The 18,337-nt window shown below is 44.1% G+C and overlaps 1 protein-coding gene across 1 annotated transcript in view; it reads left to right on the plus strand.

Annotated features, from left to right (window-relative positions):
• Positions 1-5,341: 5,341 nt before the first annotated feature.
• SCGN (secretagogin, EF-hand calcium binding protein) overlaps positions 5,342-18,337 on the plus strand; it is a 30,340-nt gene continuing 17,344 nt past the window's right edge. Inside the window, exons 1-4 of the mRNA XM_017813160.1 lie at positions 5,342-5,424; positions 6,085-6,155; positions 17,219-17,311; positions 17,892-18,069. Coding sequence (XP_017668649.1) covers positions 5,352-5,424; positions 6,085-6,155; positions 17,219-17,311; positions 17,892-18,069 — 415 coding nt within the window. The 5' untranslated portion in view covers positions 5,342-5,351. The remainder of the gene's footprint in view (positions 5,425-6,084; positions 6,156-17,218; positions 17,312-17,891; positions 18,070-18,337) is intronic.

Consider the following 18,337-nt stretch of genomic DNA (forward strand, 5'->3'; position numbering starts at 1 on the left):
GGCTGCCACTGTCCTGGGGTTGCACATTCCCTCTATACCAAGTACTGAAGAGAAATCGCTGTAAGAGCAACGATGCTCCTCAGCACCAAGAAGCTGAACACTGAGACCCTGTACTTTCAAACAGAGAGAAAACAAACTGTGAATCTCTGCACATCAGATGAAGGAGAAAATGCTTTTTTTTTTTTTTTGAGGTGTCATTGCAGGGACTGTGTTATTGAAGGACTTAATTTCTTGTGCTATATCCCGTAGCAAACTGAAGAGACTCCTGCAGATTTGAGAAGAGTCTTTTCCCAATTAGAAAGCCACTTTGCCTTTGACACCCCTATATCAGCTTATCTAGGGATTTATTAGATGTAGGTTCCAAGTATTTGGAAAGCTTGCACGGAAAAGCAGATATGCTGCCATGGTCCCTCCCAGCTCTGTGTTGAGGTCCTTGCTCCTATGCCACTGTGCTGATGCTGCTTCGGCAATTCGTGATAAGTTCTGCCAGCTGACCCCAGCCCAAGTCTTTCAGAGCCTGTTTTATCTGCTTTTCCAGTAAGCTGAATTGAGGAGGAAAAAAAGCTGCGTGGGAGAAGGAGTATTTAATTAGATTGATACCAGACAAGGGTAGGCAGAAGAGGGGCTGCTAGCTTGGGAAATCCAATTTGGTTTCACTGAATGGAGGAGTAAAGTTAACTCTGTAATCTCTATTTAGCATCATTCCAGGAATGCCTCCTTCCCTTCCCATTTGCTTAGGTGGGTAAGACCCAGCAGAGGGTTAGAGGAGAGTGCTGTGGAGGTTGTTTGTTCGGACAACATTAAATTCTAGCTGAAGACTGGAATAATGGAAGTCATTTACTGTAACTGAGACTGCAGTCCCTGTCTGGATAGCAAAGAGCAGCATGTGGCTGGTGGAAATGTCAGCTTTCCTTTGGGAAATCTCTTCTTACATCCCTTCTGATGGCCTGAGTCCTGACTCCTCCTTTTCAGCAGCACCTTGGTGGGAAGGAGTTGGCTGCTCCCCTGTAGCACTCAAGGAATCCCATTGCTGGTCCAAAATGGAGAAGAGAACAGAGAACTGAAGCCGCACAGTTTGGGGGGCTGCATATGGGAAGGCTGGAAAAACCTGGCCTTGGTAGGAATCTGTGAATGGGAACATCTCTGGGATGGTAGTCTGTGTCACACCACATCCATCAGTACCTGACACAAACTGTTGTTGCACCTCTTTGCACCCTGCACCCACACACTCTGCACCAGCTAAGCCAGAAATAATGGAGCCAGCATCTAACCCAGCACAGGCATGCTGGATTTGCTGGGCAGAAGAAGGGAGTGGAGGGAAGGATGGGGCAAGATGGGGCATCCATGTTGGAAGGTAGGAGTTGAAATCTGCTGCTAATAAGCAGCTTGTACCCATGTGAGGGGGGTTTGGAGAGATGAGTCTGTTTCTTTTCTGCAGCAGACAGCTTTGTCTCTGACTTGGTTTCCAAGCAGTAGTAGGGAGCTTCACTGACTATTATCTCCGCTTTGATTCCCTTTCAGTTTGCCTTTCCTCTGCTTCTCCAGCATTTTTCTTTGCTGGGATGCTCACAGACCCCTTGCCAGGCAGCAGCCCATCATCCGCACCTTCGGCAGCCCCAGCTGCACACAGCTGCTAAGCTGGCACACTCGCCTCCCAGTTGCCCTGATGCAAAGCAGGCTCTGGGTAAAACGGGACACACTGAGGATCCAGTCTGGAGTTTTCTGCAGAATCTATGCAGGACCCAAACTACCTGTGAAACACTTTCTCAATGCGGGACAAAATGCTGGTGGTGCCAGCGGTGGCTTCCTCAGTGTCTCTGGTCAGTGCAAAGCTGAGGGAAGTGGAAGCCATTTGCTGAGGAAAATTATTTCCATTTATAAAATCCATATCTCTATGTATTTGGAATTTTCTTCTGAAAAGGGGAGAAACAAAGTTGTGCCACAAATCCAGATACTGGATTTGGTTTTTTTGTTCCTATTCTGTTCATGGAAACCCAAATGTTTCATTTCACATCAATGCTTTGAGTCTGGCCCAAAGAACAAGGCATTTGTCAGCTGCCCTTTTTTCTGTTTCCAAATCAGCGATCTGCACTTTTATCAATGTCTTCCCATTTACAGTTGCTTAATTAAACCTTTCTACAAAGCTAGCCCAGCCTGGGGTTTGGCCACATGCTCCTTATTTTGCTCTTTACTTTGGGAAAAATTGCTATTTGTTAATTTATTATCAGTATCAACTAAATAATACATCATTGCTGGTGTCCTTCAACTGGACTGCTCCCCGACCCACCGCAGGGCCAGGAAGTGCTTCCAGCCTCAAGGCACCTACTGAAGCACATTCATTTAAGAGCCAAATGCATCTGCAGTAAGGGTGAAATCACAGAATCTGCTGAGTTGGAAGGGACCCACGGGGATCAACAAGTCCTCCACAGGACCTTCCCCAAGAGTCCCACCATGTGCCTGAGAGTATTTTCCACTTGCCTTTTTTTTTTTCATCTTCAGCTTTTTAAAACATGGATTTGAGGTCTTCGACCTTGAGTGTTACTGCACAGCGCAAAGCTGAAGACAAAGTCCTTAATCAAAAGTGTTTGTTACTTTTTAAAAATGCTGCCTACTTTTAATTCTTATTTATTCCTTTAAGGAAACAAGCCAAGGCAGAGTGGTTGCTGAGTTTGGTATATGAGCTGCACACACAGCAGCTGCCTTCAGTTTGTTGCTTTAGTGCTAATGCCAATGAAGCCACAGTTCAACATGCTCCTCAAATTTGCAATTTGTCCGCAGAAAGTCCTGCTGGACAAGTAAGAGTTACTCTGAGCTGTTTTTTGTTTACTTTGGTGGTTTTTTTTCATTCATACCTTACTGAGTCACCTAAAGCAATTGGAGAAGCTGAACCCCATTTTAGCCATGAATCAAGATGGCCACATCCTCACTGCAGGCTGGAATTTCTCTCAGCTCCCCTGGTTCCAGTTACTTTGAGCTAAATTTCTGCAATTCCACCCCTAAGAACCTTAAATCCATCTTGCAGGGCAGAGCAGCTAAGCTGTGTGTCTGTCGGGTGGCCCCTATATTTATAGGGTATTTCAGTAGAGGGTTTTATGGGGGGAGCAAACGCATAGCTGGTGCAAACAGAAGAGGAGGCCATCATCTCTGATAATTTTTCCCTCTTTGCAGGCGTGTTCTGTTGCAGTGTGAAATCAAAACCACTCTCTGCCAGCACTGAGTGTGCAGAGGAGAACAAGGATGTTCAGATGGATGGATACGTATCATCCACATCCTCATGCACAGGTAACAATCAGTTCTTGTGAGATCCCATTAAGCTTTAAGGTTCTTTTTTATCTCCAACTTGGACCTGCTTTCACTGAAGTTGTGTGAGATGTTGAATAAACACTAGCAGTTTAAATAAGGTGTCACTTCTTCCCTGCTCTTCCTCCTGTGAGGGCATAGGGGAGAACCAGCTCACACAAGTGCTTCTCTATGCCCTGAGTTTGCATCTGTTCCCATAAAACCTCACTGTCTCCATCCCTGTCAAGTGGCTGCTTTCCCTTGCAAAATATTTCAAAACATGCTTAATATTTCCTCTTTAGTTTTGTTAAAAATATTTTTTTTTTTAATAAGAAACTAGTAGTTGTGATCATACTACTGAGGACCCTTCCTGGTACCAGCCATGGCAATGCTTTCCAAAACCAGGTTACAAATCTTCCTAGAAACTGATGCACAGTCCTTTCCTTAAAACCTGGATCAGGATGCTCCCTGTCTGGGGCAGATGAGTTCTGGGTCCTGGGAAGAGAAACAGGACCAAAACATGACCTTCATGTCATGGAACAGTACCACGTACACTCCTCTCACATAGGAGCTCAGGCAGCTCCCATGGGGCACGTGAGGAAGCCATGGTGGGAAGCACTGGGGAGAAGAGGCTGCAGGAGAGGTTCCATGGGTGAGCCCTAATGCTGGGGCCAGGAATGCCTTTTGACATTGAGGCAAGGATATGTCTCAGAGAAATGTGGAGTGTCTCTGGTCATGCCAGCAAGGGACCTGAGCAGGTGTCCCCTAAACTTAGGCTTCCCTGTGTGTCCATACCTAACAAGCACTTGTTTCTCTTCTGTGTCAGGGTCCCCTGTTTGACCACGCTCAGGGAATGCTTTTGGCCTTGCCGTTGTATTAACTATCCTGACGATAGTTTTTCTGAGGTCCAAAGGTGATGCCAGGTTGCTGTTCAGGGAATCCCCCTACTGAGCTGCTCCTATGCTGCTGTTTAAACACATCAGCTTCACACTGTCTCCTTTTCCTTCATACACTGAAAAAGCTGGACATGGCTATGTGACCTCTGTTGTGATCTCTCAGAAAGAATGTGATTTGCAGACCTGATATTTCCTGAGTACAACACAACTTTTAGTTCTTCAGGAGGGGTTTTTTATTCCCTCAGAACAAATAGGAGCCTGCTCAGGGCAAACATTAAATATGTTTTAAAAGCCTTTTCTGCTCTACTACTGAGAGCCTCTCTAAAGCAATCAGCATGTGCATGAAGTTGAAATATGTATATATTGAATCAAGAGCAACCTGGAAAAACTGTAAGGGCTCTCAAAAAATAATAATGGTACTAGGAGCACACACAAAGACACACAGTCCAACCCCAGGTACCTGAAATCAATGCAGGTGACTACGCAGGTGACTACACAGGTGACATTCAAATCACATCTAACTCCAAGCAGGGCCATCATAAATATGATGCTCTATCATCACTGACACCTTGAACCCCACAGTTTCTTCTTTTGATTAGTATTATAGGAGGAAGAGAGCGTAGATTTCTGTCCATCTTCACTCTGTGGCTCCCCAGTCCTCCGAGAGAAACCCTTCTGATGGCTGGGAGGGATGAGAAGGCAAGAGATCTCTGCCCGCTGCTGCTCTGCTTTCATAAGCAGAGGAGGAGAGTTTCCGTTTTAGAAAACTTCCTTTTTCCCCCTCTAAACTCCACTTCTTCTCCGAAGTCGCACTCTTCCCTCAAGCACTTCTGACTTCCTTCGGGGAGGCTTGAAATTTTAAAGGTCGTCTGCGAGCGGCACACCCCTGCGGGGTCGGGTGTCTCCAGCCCACCTGGAAGGCTTGAGGTCCGTCCTGTCAGCACCTGTGCCCGACCACACCCTGGGCGTGCCGGCGGGATCCGGGCAGCGGGGTCGGTGTGACGAGCCCCGCGGGGCCGTGCCGGACGCGTGGGGAGGGGAGACTTTCCCCCCGCGACCCCCGCCCGCGGGGCCGCCTCCGGGGCGGGGCCGCCGCCCTCAAAGCCGGGGCGGCCGGCGGGGAGCGGGCAGAGCCGGCGGTGCGGGGCGCGGAGGGTGCGCGGGGCGGGCAGCACCATGGAGAGCGGCGCCGAGGGGCGCCTGGACGCCGCCGCCTTCCTCGGGGCCTGGCGGCGCTTCGACGCCGACGGCAAGTGGGGACGGCGGGGAGCGGGACACGCGTGGCTGGAGCCCCAGACGGGGTGTCTGGTGGGCGGGCGGGTGCCTGTCCGGGTGGGTGCCCGTGCGGGTGGGAGCGGGGGCCGCGTGGGTGGGTGCCCGTCCGGGTGCGTGTGGGTGCAGTGTGGGGTGCCCGGGCTGTTGCACGCGTGACTGGGAGCCTGCACCAGTGGCTTTCTGACAGCGTGCCCAAGCCTCACCCCCACGAGGTCCCGCGGGTGTTTCTGAGCCCACCTGTTCCTCCTTACCGTGGCCAAATATCACATCTGTATATATAATATAAATATATATAATATATAAAACCAGCCTTTTCACCCCAAAGTTTTTGCCTTTTCATCACCTTCCCATTCCATCTGCTGTTCCCTGTTCTGGGGCCAGTTTGTGGAATTTTTTTTTCCAGAATGTTTTCTGTGAGGAAAACTCCTGGGGTGCCCAGCAGTACTGTGCCCAGTCCCCACATAGATGTGACCAGATCAAATCGAATAGGACCCTCCTGAGTGGGCAGGCAGGGCCCCCAGCTGAGATCCTGACCGTGCAGCCTGGAGCTCCCCGCATGCAGCGCATGACACAGTTCCTGGAACGTGTCATGGGCAGTACCGCCTGACCATTAATATATTTTACTTTTATTTAGACAATGGTTACATAGAAGGGAAGGAACTTGACAGTTTTTTTCATCACCTCCTGGAGAAACTGGGACCAGAAGTAAGTACCGTGCTGTGTTAGTTGTGCATCAAGTCCAAGCGAAAAGGTTGTGCTGAGAGATGGTTTGTGTTTGTTGTTCCCTGATAGCTAACTTCCTTAGCAATCCAAAGGTAAAGAGCTTTTCTCTTGGCAACAAGGTGGCATTTAAGCAGGTACAATAAGTGCAGTCACCTGAGAAGTTTGATCCGTTGTTTTCAGCCCATCAGCTGCTGTCAGGGTGAGATCGCAGCTGGCACCAGCTGAAGGTGCTGGTTGGAGAGAAAGTCATTTACTGCTTCTGAATAGAAACAAACAAAAAAGTACCAGCACACAGTCTGGAAGGGTGAGTGGGAGGGCAATGGTGATGATTTATTTATTCAAGCCTGTGCTGATTAGTTTTGTTAATGTTTCTTTCCCAGGTCAATTTTTAACAAATATACTGTCATTAATTTTAAATAGTGTTTAGGAACAAGGCTGTATTGCTACAAATGGCTAGAAGCCAAACAAGAGTCAATTCAGTTGCTCTGAAGATCCAGACTTGGCTCTCAAGTGTTTCTGAGTTTCTGCCCTGGTTTCCTTTCCTATTTTTGACAGCATTTCCCCTCTCTCACTCTCTGCACCTCAGTACTAACAGAAGTTGCATGACAATTTAGAGGGGCTGGTTTCCTTAGCTCCAGGTCATACATTGCCTATGAGTGTCACCATCAGTGAAGGAGAAATCCTTCCACTCAGGCCAGCACTCAGAAGCATGTGAAGAATATATACATATTTTTGCTACACAACATGTGCCCAGATAGGAAGAGAAAAGGAGGAAACATCTTCCAAATGGAAGGAGAGGACGTGCCAAAAATGAGATGAAACAGAGATTAAACAATTCCTTTAAGCAAAAAGTAATTAACAAAAGGGAAAAGGTAGCTGATAAAAGGCATAAATTCATGAATATCAAGTGTAAAATCAGAATTGCACTTACAAGCCAATTAGTACTCTTGGATCTTTAGGGCTACAGTAAAAAAACAGAAGTTGTGAATAATTTTTTCAAGCATGGTTTTGTTTAATTTGCAAGTAAATTTGAATTGAAATATTGGCAGTTTCTGCAGAAACGTCTTTCAGAGAGTGGATGGTTAGATGAATAGATAGGCACCTAAAAAGACTTCAAAGCAAATCAAAAAAGCTTCAACATTAAGCGCAAAGAAACATTAGGGACACAGAAAAACTGATTGAAGAGAAATTGAAAAGCTCATGATTGTTTACCCAGGAACAAAAGAAGAAATTGGGAGCTGCTAGTCTCGTGGCATTGAAACACCAACGCAAAGCATTCTCAAACAAAACCCAGTGACAGCAAACGTGAGATGTTGAAGGAGAGGCTTAAAATGAGGCTGCAGAGCTCAATGCTGGAGTGTGTTGCTGAAGCAAGGGACCTCCAAGTGGGGCTCTCTGGAGTGATCTGTAGATGGTGATAAAACTGAGGTTTAGCTGGGAATCTCATGCTGCAGGCAGCTTCCTAATGATGAGAGGTCAAGAAGAAACTCCAAGCCCCACTCTAGCCCATAGCATCCCTTGCGCATCCCTTACATGAGATTTTGGGACAGCGTCGCACAACACCAGCTGGGTTGCAAACCTGGTGTATTACAACAGTTTTTGTGGGCTTGCTGATATCAGTGTGAACTCTATCACATTGTGTTAGGTTGCACACAGAACTTGCAAAATGAGGGTGTTCTAGACATGAACTTTCTGCTTCAAGAAATCAATAATAGTTTTATTCGTTGTTAAAAGTCCCTGCTCAGATGACTCCAGCCTAACTCACCATCCTCATCCAGCTTACATCTCCTTTGTTTCTGCTAAGTTTTGCCATTAAAAGAAATAGCTTAACACAAATTGAATGGAGAAAGCACCAACTCCCTCTCCTCCTATTAAACAGAAGAAACAGGCTAATTCTAGAAGATGGTGCTCACTAACTTTCAGGGTGCTCAAACAGGCTCTCAAGTGCTTTTGGTTTTCTTCCCTAGTTTTCCTGCTTATTTTTGGCAACATTTCTACTCTGGTAGTATTAGGGACAAAACTACCCAGCAGGCAGTTGCCAGTGCAGCCTGCCTTGGTGGCAGAAAACCTAAGGGGAGCTTCGTTCTGGGAGGCTGAGAACAGTCCTCTGCCCTCTCCCCTTGGTATGAGGATCACCTGTTGCACCAGATTAAACAAAGGTCTCTACTACCTTTGTACAATGAGTTTGTCTAACAACACTGAGGCATTTTTTGTCTTGTTCATGTGATTTATGTTGTACAGGCTTGTGGTTATAGCAGCAGGAGTAAAGGGTCCCCTCTGCACTGTTTTTGCCACCCTACAGAAAGAAAGTGTCCTTTGTGATAGAAGCAGTGAGCTGGGACTGAGCATCTCTCTGCTGTAGTGTTTGTTTTGACCTTTACTCATCTGGGCTTTAAATGCCTCTGTTTCCTTGCACAGTAAAAGGGGGAGACAGCAATACGCTGACATAACTTACAGATGTGTCACAAGGATTAATTAGTGACTGTGTCTAAAGTGCCACACAAGTGATAAATAATGTTATCAGCACTGGAAGTTGTCTCTGCTTGAATAGCAAGTGGCTTCATAATTATATTTTTTCAGCCTGCACTCTCTAAGCTGTTATTTTTCTTAATGACCACTGTAGTCTTTCAGTTCTGTTTTTCTTCACAACTGCTCTGCAGCATCCCCAGCTGACACTAAATGCCAGGGAATGGGAGCAGCTGGGAAAACAATGCAAAAAGGAGCCTGTTGGGAAGCTGAGAGGCACAGTTCTTTTTGACAACTCCGAGTGAGGAAAGAAATTTGAAATAGCCTCCAGTGAGAGAACCTAATTCATTGCCTTTTCTTGAACCATCAGGAGTTATGAGGGCAGAAGAGAAAACTTTGCAACAAAGGTAGACCTGTAGTACACCAATCCAAATCCCAGATGCTGCTTTCTGTCTCTTCTCCTCCAGCAATGGGTGATTGCTGGAGGCTTTTGGATAATGCACTTAACAACCTGATCTAACTTTTGGTCAGCCCTGAAATGGTCAGACAGTTGGAATAGATGGTCATTGTAGATACCTTCCAACCCAGATATTCCAACCCATCCATTCCCAAGAAAATACCTTCAATTTCCAGGTGTGTGTTACATATCCATAAGTCTTCTGTGATTTATGACACTGAAGTTTATATAAATTCTTCACCAGCTGGAAGGGCTTCTGTGATTTGGTTTGTTTGGGGAATACAAAGCAGAATCAAGGATAGTTCAGCCCCACCCCAGCATGTTTGCGAACTGCTGACATTTTCCATCTGCTGCTGTTATTACTCCTACATCTTCTCTCTAACCATTTGAGCCTCCAGCTTCCAACCTGTTGCTGCATGGCTTCTGTGAGCTGCCTGTGTTCTCTTCTGCTCATTCATAAACCTCTTTCTTCTACATTATGGCCACCTCTTTCCATGCATCTTCTAAAAGTTTTTATACTGATGTGAAAGCTCAGTGGAAAGGACAGTTTCTTTCAGCATCGAAGAAGTGATTTTATTGGAACAGAGCCTTGGTATTTCTGTCTTGTATTAGTTTACATCTTTCTTTCCATATCAAGATCACTTAGTATCTTCCTTGCTTGCTCTTTTGTATATTTTTAATGAATCTCTGTGTATATTCTCATAATAATTAGATAAGAAGAGTTTTGTAGATGAATGGTTATAAATTTTGGGGTTGGATTACTGAAAGTTTCCATAAAAACAATGATGTCTGGGCAGATATGAAGGGGAATGCACATTGCTATTGGGTTTTCTCAGAAAGGTATTTCACTTTGCTCAAATTATACTCGGATTAGACAGAAGATTTTCAGATGAAAGACAGTTGCCCTTGACTAACTGTAGATGCGTAAGAGACCATATGTAAAAATTTTTGAAGAAAAAATTTGATCAGACAAGACAGGTATTAGCCTGGTTATAATTCCTCTGCCCCAAACCCACATAGATAGTTATGACTGGAAGCGACTGAAGTTAAGCTTTAGGACCTCACCCTGAACAGCCATGAAGGATTTGTCTTCGCATTTTACTTCCAAAGAAGAGGAGCAACCTCCAGGTACTCTTGCACATCATCCTTGCCTGCACACTGCATTGCCTATCTAAATAATGTGTTTAATTTAGTATGGTCAGGAATGCAGCAGCTATTCGAACAAAGTTTAAAGGCCAAAATATCAGCCAGCCTCAAAGCCATCCAAAGCAGACTTCTTCTGTGTTTTACCATCCCAAGAGACCTAAAGTCTTTGATGACCAGCAAGTCAACAGCAAGAAGACCCCTAGCAGAAAGCATTCAGCTTTCATCCACATCTGGAATACTTCAGAGTTCTAACCTCTAGGCAATACTCTGGGCAATTTAGATACTTGGAAGGAGTGCTTTACTGTGAGGGTGGAGAGGCACTGAAACAGGTTGCCCAGGGAAGCTGTGGGTGTGCCGTCCCTGAAAGTGTTCAGGGCCTGGTCAGATGGGGCTTTGAGAAACCTAGACAAGTGGAAGGTGTCCCTGCCCATGGCAGGGGGGTTGGAACTAAATGATCTTTGTGGTCCCTTTCAACTCATACCATTCTATCATTCTAAATAATGCCAAATGCAGTTGTTTCTTTAAGTTGTGGGTTCTGTCAGCCCTAATTAGCCTCAACAATTCCTATTCCTGTTCCTTCACATTAAGGCAGGGAAGTGCCTTGAAGTATCTCTAAATGCAAACTAAACATGCCTATGGTGAAAAAGAGACATGATGTGTTTTCATTGGCCAAATGCATGTCAGAAAACTTTCAGCCTAGTGGAAAAGACAGAACAAAGAACCTGTTCAAAGCCTAACCACAAAATTGTGATGGCACAAGGAAGGCTGTTGTTGCCTTTGTTAGATGCTGGTGTCTCCTATGTGAAAAATTCTTTCCCACATTTGTGCTGATGAGAGCTAAAAAAGGAACCAAAACACAGTGCAGGATAACAGGATAAGTGCTTATCTACTGTAGTGTGCAGGATTACAGTAAATCCTAACCAAAATAGAGGGCCCAATTCTAAGGTGATAGCACTGCAGTTAAATAAGCGTGATTGACCCAAACGAGAAGTTAGCTCGGGAGCTGCAGGGTGATATCCCACACTCGTGCAGTCTGTGCCAAGTACAGCTGCATGGGTGAAATGAAGTAATTCTTGTGGTTGTTTTTTTTTTTCAATGCTATGGGATTTAAAGAAGAAATGTTTGGTTAAAAAAAAAAAAAAAAAAAAAAAGAAATTTTTTTATTTTTTTTTTTTAATTGTTTTGGATTTAAAGAAGAAATGTTTGGTTAAAAAAAAAAAAAAAAGAAAGAAAGAAATTTTCTCCTAGGGTCAAAGTTTATGTTACTGATGTTTCATCTGGTCTTTGCTGGCCTCCTGTCTGTACTGTGTGGCTTTTGGCATGGTAATAGTTGTTGAGGTTTTTTTTCCAACTATCTTTCTTGGCAGACACAATTTATTTTCATAGATCTTGTAGCAACTTGATATCGCTGGGACCATTGGTTTCTATCAAATTTGGCTGAAACATTAGAAACGTGCTCAAGCCAGCATTTTCAGATTATTCCTTTTTTTTCCCAAGAAACAGGCTATAATAGTCACTTAAATATAGTTTCTTCTTGTTTTTCAATATAGTGGCTTGCTTCAAAAAATCACATCAAGAAGGAAAAATAAATTTATTTATGACCAGACTATCGTGATCAGAAGGAGTTAAATTTCATCAAATAGAAAAGACTCCACAGTGCTCCATACATTCACTTTTTACCCCCCTCTTAAGAAATGACTCATAGCTGTGTTTTCATCAAGGCAAGTTTTCATCAAGACAATGAATTTCTTAAGGATCAAAACTTTAATTAGACAGCATGAGGCAGAGGCAACAATATTAGAGGAATGGGTTAACAAAGAAGACAGATTACAGCCATGTTTCCAAGCAATCATAACCAGCCATGACAAAGAAATTAAATGCTGTGGAAATTAAAAAAAATATGTGATCATGCCCTTTCCATGATTACAAACACTATTAAAAATCAGATTACTTTTGTGATGCTAATTACTTCTAAAGGGTTTTTGCAAAAGGGAAGACAAATACTGAACAAGGAAAGGAAGGAGAAGAAAATTAATTTGATATGGCAACTTGAAACACAGAAGCTGTTCTCTGTAAAACTCTGTGGAACAGCATCCATAGTAAGAAATTTACTCCTTAACCCTGAGAAGTGTGTAAACAAAGTCACAGCAATATTTTAAAATGTGTGCTTTTGCGAGGATAAAAATGGCATGGCCTTCTCCTCATTGTAAGAAGTAAGGATTTCTTTCCTGACTGGACATTGAGAACATGTACCAGCCCTTGGAAACCACACAGCATCCAGAAGCTCAGGGAGGTGCATGCACCAGGAAAAACAAGGATTTACAAGAAAGGCTTCCCAGTACAGACAGTGACTGGAAAGGATGCAACAGCATTCACTTAAACCCCCACAAAATAGGAAAGCTTTGCAAACATTTCAAACTGGGTGAGGATCTGCTGCTTGAGACTGGCAACATAACCAAGACAGCACTACCTCTGATGAAGAAAGCTGTGCTCAGCTATGGACATTTGCTTGCTGCAAAGCCATTTCCCTCTGTCCCAGCTCACAGGAGGCACGAATTTGTATCCTGCTATTTGCTATGTCATAGTTTTAACCTCATTTGGCAGCTCAGCACTACACAGCCACTCATTTCCTGATGGAATGGGAGAGAGAATCAGAAAAGTGAGAAAACTTGTGAGTAAAGACATTTTAATAGGTAAAGCAAAACCCACAGTCACAAGCAAAGCATAACAAGGAATTCATTCACCACTTTCCGTGGGCAGGCATATGTTCAGCCAGCTCCAGTAAAGCAAGATTCCATCAGGCATTATGGTGACTTGGGAAGGCAAACACCATCACTCCAAATTCCTCCTTCCCCCAGATCTATATGCTGAACACAATGCCATATGGCATGGTATATCTCTTGGGTCAGTTGGGGTCAGGTGTCCCAGCCTTGTCTCCTCCCAATTCCTTGTGCATCCCCAGCCTCCTCACCAGTATGGTGGGGTGTGGAGCAGAAAAGGCCTTAGCCCCGTAAACACTGCTCAGCAATAACTATCTGGTACTTAAAATAAAATAATATATAATAATATAGTATATGCTATAAGTAAAATATAGAATAAATATAATTTAATTATAAAATAATAAATATAAATACTATGTAGTAAAATGGAATATATATTTTAATACAGGCTGAAATATAATATATAGCAAAGTAACATCCCTATGTTATCGAGACTATTTCCAGCACACATCCAAAACATACTAGCTACTATGAAGAAAATTAACTATATAACTAATTAAAAAAGAGTAAAAAGGTGGTATATTTGTTTTTTTTAATTACCATAATTCACAGCACTTGAATAAATGGAGAATGAGCCTGAGGCATTAGTGTGTTTGGTTTCTAAACTTTCCTGCTTGTTGCAGTCTGTAGTTGAACACTGAGATAATAATTAAAGGGAAGGAAGGTAGGACAAACCTCCCAGGGAGGGTGGTGGCCATAGCACCCAGTGCAGTGGAATCACCCCTGCAAGTGCCTGCCTGGAGGTCTCCCCATCTTGCTCTCCTGCTCCTGATTTTTCTTCCTCTGTCAAAGGACTTGCCCTGATAGGGGAGGCAGGGAAATGTTTGTAGGACCCCAAAGGCAGAGAATAAGAAATCGAGCCTCCTGACCAGTGGCCTCCTTTTACATTTGGCCTCCCCTCAGCAACCTCATTACAGGGTGGCTGAGGCAGTGAAGGGGCCCCTGTACCCCAAGTCTGGCTGGTGTCCCTGTGCAGCCCCTCACTGCCCTGCCATCCCAGCTCAGCCTCGGCCTCCATTCAGGATGAGAGGTGCCCACTCCCACAGACAGCTATTTGCTGCATCCTTGCTCAGGGATTTGCCCTGCAGCAGCTGCATCAACTGTAATCTCTTATCTGTGAATAGTTATCTTGTCCCTATCAGGGACACCTGACTGTTGTCTGTACAAACTACCACTACTATTGAAAAAAATCTGTTTAATGCATTTATGAGTGTAGTCAGTTGCTATATCTACAATGCTTTAAAAAAATTTAATATTCCCCATAACATCTCTACTTTTCCACCGGCTTTACTTGCTATTTGTCTCTGTCCATATCCTTTCTTCTGAGCAGAGCTTGAAGACGCAGCTGGGGAGCTTACTCCTGAAGCCTTCTTAGGGCTCACGGAACATTGCACCTGTAAAAATAATATCAGGGACAACATGTTTGGCTAGTAGAATTCTGCCTTGGCTTTATAAATCCTGAAATATTGAATAGACAGTGCCTTGGCCCAAAAACTTTTCTCTTGTTTCTGGAGCACACTCTTGTCTAAGCATGAAGATCCTGCTGAACCACTCACAAGTTTCTCAAATGTCTCCTCCTTGCTGTAGCAATGCCTCAGCACTGATTTGAAGCCAAAACAATACCTGAAGAAAATCTGAACGAGCCAGAGAATTCAACTTACTCCCTAAGACTTCAGGGAGGGACCGGCAACTCCAGCCATCTGCCCCACTGTCCCAGCTCTGCCCAGCAGCATGCCCAGGCTGTTCCTCTACAGGCTGCAGACATCCAAAATCAGATTACAGAGTCAGCAAGTAGAGCAGAAGTCTGCAATTCATGTCCTTGGTTGGGCAAGGGGAACAAATCACGTAGACTGGGGTTTTTTTCCAGCCTTTTAAATGTTTTTGGAATAGAAAAGCAACCAGAACAAGCTACAGGTCTGCACCACCAGTAGGTCAGCCTTGGAGACCAGGTCTCCCAGTCTTAGTTTCTGTAAGTGCTATGTCTTGATCTATTTTTTTTATTATTATTTATTTTTAATCTTCTGAGGTTGGGATTTTTGGTCACCATAAAGGTCACCTTTGAAACCCAATTGTCATAACCCAAGATGTATCATTCTTGGTGTAAAACTTTGTGATATACAAATAATTTTGCCTTGAGCATGTATCTTGGGAAAGCCAGATTGTGCGGTATCTTTTATTCTTTGTGAGTAAAGGCTGGGGTTTGGTAGATCTATTACCACTTCTGTTCCATGAGTAGAATATTTATGAACAGAGAGTGATTGTCCAAATTGAAAAATCTACTGTAGTGTAACCCCATGGACTAAAAGCTCACAGACCTGTGTAAATATTGTAAGTATTCTAGGCATTTACTTGATATATCACATAGTTTAAATCAGTTTATAAAAAAAAAAAGCGGCTATCCTATTTTTACACAGAAAGCAGTGTTCCTGCCACAGAAAGCTCAATGAGGTGGTGGTGAAGAGCTGACACGAAGTTGAGCAATAAGCTTTCTTAACAAATGACTAATCTGAACCCCACAGCACACTTTTCAAGTATCAGCTATGATTATTGTTTCAGAAATAAGTTATCCTACTGGGCACAGAGGAGGATAATTTCAGAGTACTTTGCAAGCCTATTGAAGTTGGCAACTGATAGGCTTGCCTAACTCCTGGGAGGTGTCTCAAAGAGTGCAGGTGCTGTCAGAAGGCAATTTAAATAGCACGACGGCAAGTTATAATGCCAAGGAGAAAGAATACCACGTGTGTGTGTGTTCAGTAATTTGCTGTGCCCACCATACCTGAGCTGGGGGGCCAGCAGTGAGCACAACCTGGGCTTTATAACCACCACCACGGGAAAGGAGGAACCTGCAGCCATGCCCTAGGACATACTCAAGGGCAACAGCAGGCCCCAGGAGTGGGACTCTCACCTTGGGTACATCCCTGTGGGATCACTCCTGGGTGTTTCGTCCCCAAACTAGGAGATGCCAGCCCTTGGTGTTGTACCCCAAGGATGTGACCAAGGGCTGCACTGCATGGAGCTATGCACAGAGTAAATTTGAAAAAGTGACTCATGGTCTTGTGTCACAGCAATAAGAAAGGGAGTGTACAACCTGATGGAGCTTCAATAGCAGCTGGAAAGGATGAGAAACTGGGTTAGAAGACCCAGGAAGGCACAGCTGTAGTCCTAAATCCAGCTGGATGCAGAGATGATAAAATCTTTGAGGGACTTTTTTCAGGGGTTGGGAAGAAGTTAATTTATTGTCTTGTAAAAGTTGCTACAAAAGTATGCTAAGAGCCAGTCTGGATTATCCTCCTCACTTCTTTCCCTCCCCTCCCAGTCAGGGCTACCTCCCACAGGATGGGAGAGAAGCCAGGACCCACTCAGTGTGGGTGCAGAGGTAAACATAGGACTTTATTAATTGCTTGGGTGAGATTAATTAGGAGAGCTTCCCAACCCAGTCACAAAGCTCGTATGGCCAGAAGCTTTTTTTATAGTGGGGAAATTGTACTTTGTGTAGTCCAGTCAGACAGGGGATCCTCATTGCTGCTGCTAAAGAAACCGTGCCTGATGAACCTAAGCATTGTATTTCACCTGTCACAGTGATGTCTGTCAAAACCTGACAAGTCCTGAAAACTCCCCACTATGTATAAATCGATTATGGGGTTGAGCTGATGCAAAGGGAATGTCAATTACTTGAAATTCTATGCTACTAACCCAGGAACACTGACAGAGATGATGTCAGGTCTTAAACCATTTGACAGGTAATAATAAGCAACAATCTAGCTCCACTGACACCTTTCAAGGCTGGTGATCTAATGAACTAAAGAGATGTCATTCAAAGATAAGGATATCTTCCTGAAAAGCACGAGTTGAAAACAAGCAGGATGAAAACTGCTGTAAAACACGCTTGAGCAAAACCAAACCTCAGTATTATAATGGGAACAGTTGGCTAAAGAAGCAGGTGTCACTGAAATATTTTGGGGTCTCCAAACACTGATCTTCCAGCTGAATGCTTAGTTGCTACAAAGCTATGCATAGGACTTATTTCCAAAAAGCCATCCACAATGGTGTGTTTGTGGGCATTTAAAAGCATTACCCCCCAACTGTAAGGATAAAATGATCCTGGAGGCTATCTGTGAGTGGGGAGAGATTTCCTCCAGGAGACTCTTCTAGTGCCCTCAGCAATTTTCATGTGCGTGTTGTTTTCTCTGTGGCAGAACACCATCACAGAAGAAAAAGTTCAAAGGATGAAGGAGCAATTCATGTCTGTCTACAATGTCACCACAGATGGACGCTTGAAAATCCAGGAGGTATCTCTGCCCAACCCCAGCTCAGGATTTCTTTTATAGAAGGATGGAGAATTAGAACAGACATTTTATAGGGTCTGTAGCAATAGGACGAGAGGTAACGGTTTTAAATTGAAAGAGGGTAGATTAAGACTAGATATAAGGAAAACTTTTTTTTTTATGAGGGTGATGAAACAACTGCAACAGGTTGACCAGAAATGTGTGGATGCCCCATCCCTGGAAACATCAAAGGTCAGGTTGGACAGGTCTCTGAGCAACCTGATCTGGTTGAAGATGTCCCTGCCCACAGAGAGGGAATTGGATTAGATGACCTCTAAAAGTCCATTCCAACCCATACCATTCTACGATTAGGACCTATAGCAGACTTGGGAGATTGGGAAGATAGAGCCTGTGTGGGGAGGAGGTGAGTCATGGAGTACTATATTAGCCAGACGTCTTGGTCTGGAGTTTATTTCCAAGGGAGAAACATGTCCAACTTACATTTCCCATACTAAGTCAGCAGCCACCTCAGTTTTTTCTTTTCATTACTTTCTTGATGTGGGTTTGTTTTGTTGTGGGGTTTTTTTTAATGCTTTTTTTCCAGCTTGCCAATATGATCTTGCCGGATGATGAGAACTTTCTACTGCTTTTCCGACGGGAAACTCCCTTGGACAACAGTGTGGAATTCATGCGGGTCTGTATCTCCACATTGCCTCTTCCCTTGCACACTAACAGCTTCTTCAATACCAACCCTTCTGCCCACTGCGGAACACAGTATGGGAAATAGATGGATATTTTGGAAGCAAAATACATTCTGATCTGTTCAGGTAGAGAAGACTGTACATTATTTATACCAGCAAAACAGAGATGTCGTAGCTAGGTGTGATGGTTTCACTCTAGGCCTTCCTGGAGACCAGCTTGTAACCAGGAAGGAACTAGGAAAGTGATCACGGAAGTATTCCATGCTATTCCTTTACGTAACTTGAGGTATAAATAAAGCCAGCAGGAGGGACCTCGCTCTCTTCCTTTCCGGCGAGGTTCGAGAACGGT

The sequence above is a fragment of the Lepidothrix coronata genome, unplaced genomic scaffold (assembly GCF_001604755.1).
Source record: "Lepidothrix coronata isolate B3197 unplaced genomic scaffold, Lepidothrix_coronata-1.0 Scaffold40, whole genome shotgun sequence".
Lineage (NCBI taxonomy): Eukaryota > Metazoa > Chordata > Aves > Passeriformes > Pipridae > Lepidothrix > Lepidothrix coronata.